The sequence below is a fragment of the Neopelma chrysocephalum genome, unplaced genomic scaffold (assembly GCF_003984885.1).
Source record: "Neopelma chrysocephalum unplaced genomic scaffold, ASM398488v2 Primary Assembly neopelma1_94494, whole genome shotgun sequence".
In the NCBI taxonomy this organism is placed as follows: Eukaryota; Metazoa; Chordata; class Aves; order Passeriformes; family Pipridae; genus Neopelma; species Neopelma chrysocephalum.
The window spans coordinates 1-1,384 of NW_020923201.1; the positions used below are offsets into that span (position 1 = coordinate 1).

The window sequence follows — 1,384 nt, forward strand, 5'->3', positions numbered from 1 at the left end:
GAGGATTCTGAGGAAGATTCCAACACAGATGAGGACGAAGTGATCCCGGACATCGGTACCGGGCCCAGGGGGGAATGCTGGGAATGCTGGGAATGATGGGAATGGGGCTGGATTGGGGTCATTCCTATGTGGAATTCCCTGGAAAAGCGGGGGGAGGAGGAGGGTTCCGAGGAAGATTCCAACACGGATGAGGACGAAGTGATCCCAGACATTGGTACTGGGCCTGGGGAGGAGGCTGGGAATGCTGGGAATGGTTGGGAATGGTGGGATTTGGGCTGGATTGGGACTGGATTGGGGCCAAATTGGGACCAGATTGGGGTTGGATTGGGGCTGGATTGGGACTGGATTGGGGTTGGATTGGGACTGGATTGGGGTTGGATTGGGACTGGATTGGGACCAAATTGGGACCAAATTGGGACTGGATTGGGGCTGGATTGGGACTGGATTGGGACTGGATTGGGGTTGGATTGGGGCCAGATTGGGGTTGGATTGGGGCCGGATTGGGGCCGGGTTGGGGCCAAATTGGGGCCGGATTGGGGTTGGGGTTGGGTTGGGGCCAAATTGGGGCCGGATTGGGGCCGGATTGGGGCTGGATTGGGGTCATTCCGGCATTCCCGTGTTCCCAAATTCCGGAATTGCCAAATTGCCAGATGTGGAGGTGGACGTGGACGAGCTGAACCAGGAGCAGGTGGCGGATCTGAACAAACAGGCCACGACCTACGGGATGGCCGAGGGGGATTTCGTCAGGTGGGGCCGGAAAAACCTCGGGAATGGGGGGGGGGGGGGGGGAAGGAGCCTCTGGATGAGGGAGGGGGATCCCGACTCCATCCCAGATCCCCCCAAAACCATCCCAGATCCATTTGGGAGATCCCAAATCCATCCCAGATCCAGCTGGGAGATCCCAAATCCATCCCAGATCCATTTGGGAGACCTGAAAACCATCCCAGCTCCCTCCATATATAAAATAAACATATAAAGTATTTTTTATTTTATTTTTAATTTATTTTACTTTTTTTCTATTTTACTTTATTTTATTTTATTTTACTTTATTTTATTTTATTTTACTTTATTTTTTTATATTATTGTTATCATATTTTATTTTACTTCATTTTTATTTGTGTTTGCTTCATTCTATTTTATTTTGCTTTATTTTTATTTTATTTTATTTTTATTTTAAGTTGCTTTATCTTATTTTACTTTATTTTATTTCATTATTTTATTTTATTTCTTTATTTTACTTTATTTTATTTTATTTTGATTTCTTTTACTTTATTTTAGTTTTATTTTCTTTGTTTAATTTTATTTTTTATTTTACTTTATTTTTATTTTTTATTGTATTTTACTTTATTTTAGTTTTATTTTCTTTGTTTAATTTTATTTTTTA

General features: G+C 43.1%; 1 protein-coding gene across 1 annotated transcript in view; it reads left to right on the plus strand.

The window, feature by feature from the left end:
- Positions 1-6: 6 nt before the first annotated feature.
- LOC113980516 (CLK4-associating serine/arginine rich protein-like) overlaps positions 7-1,384 on the plus strand; it is a gene marked incomplete at its 3' end in the record, with an annotated part of 4,090 nt that continues 2,712 nt past the window's right edge. Inside the window, exons 1-2 of the mRNA XM_027707746.1 lie at positions 7-55; positions 651-747. Of these exons, the coding sequence (XP_027563547.1) occupies positions 725-747 (23 nt within the window). The remainder of the gene's footprint in view (positions 56-650; positions 748-1,384) is intronic.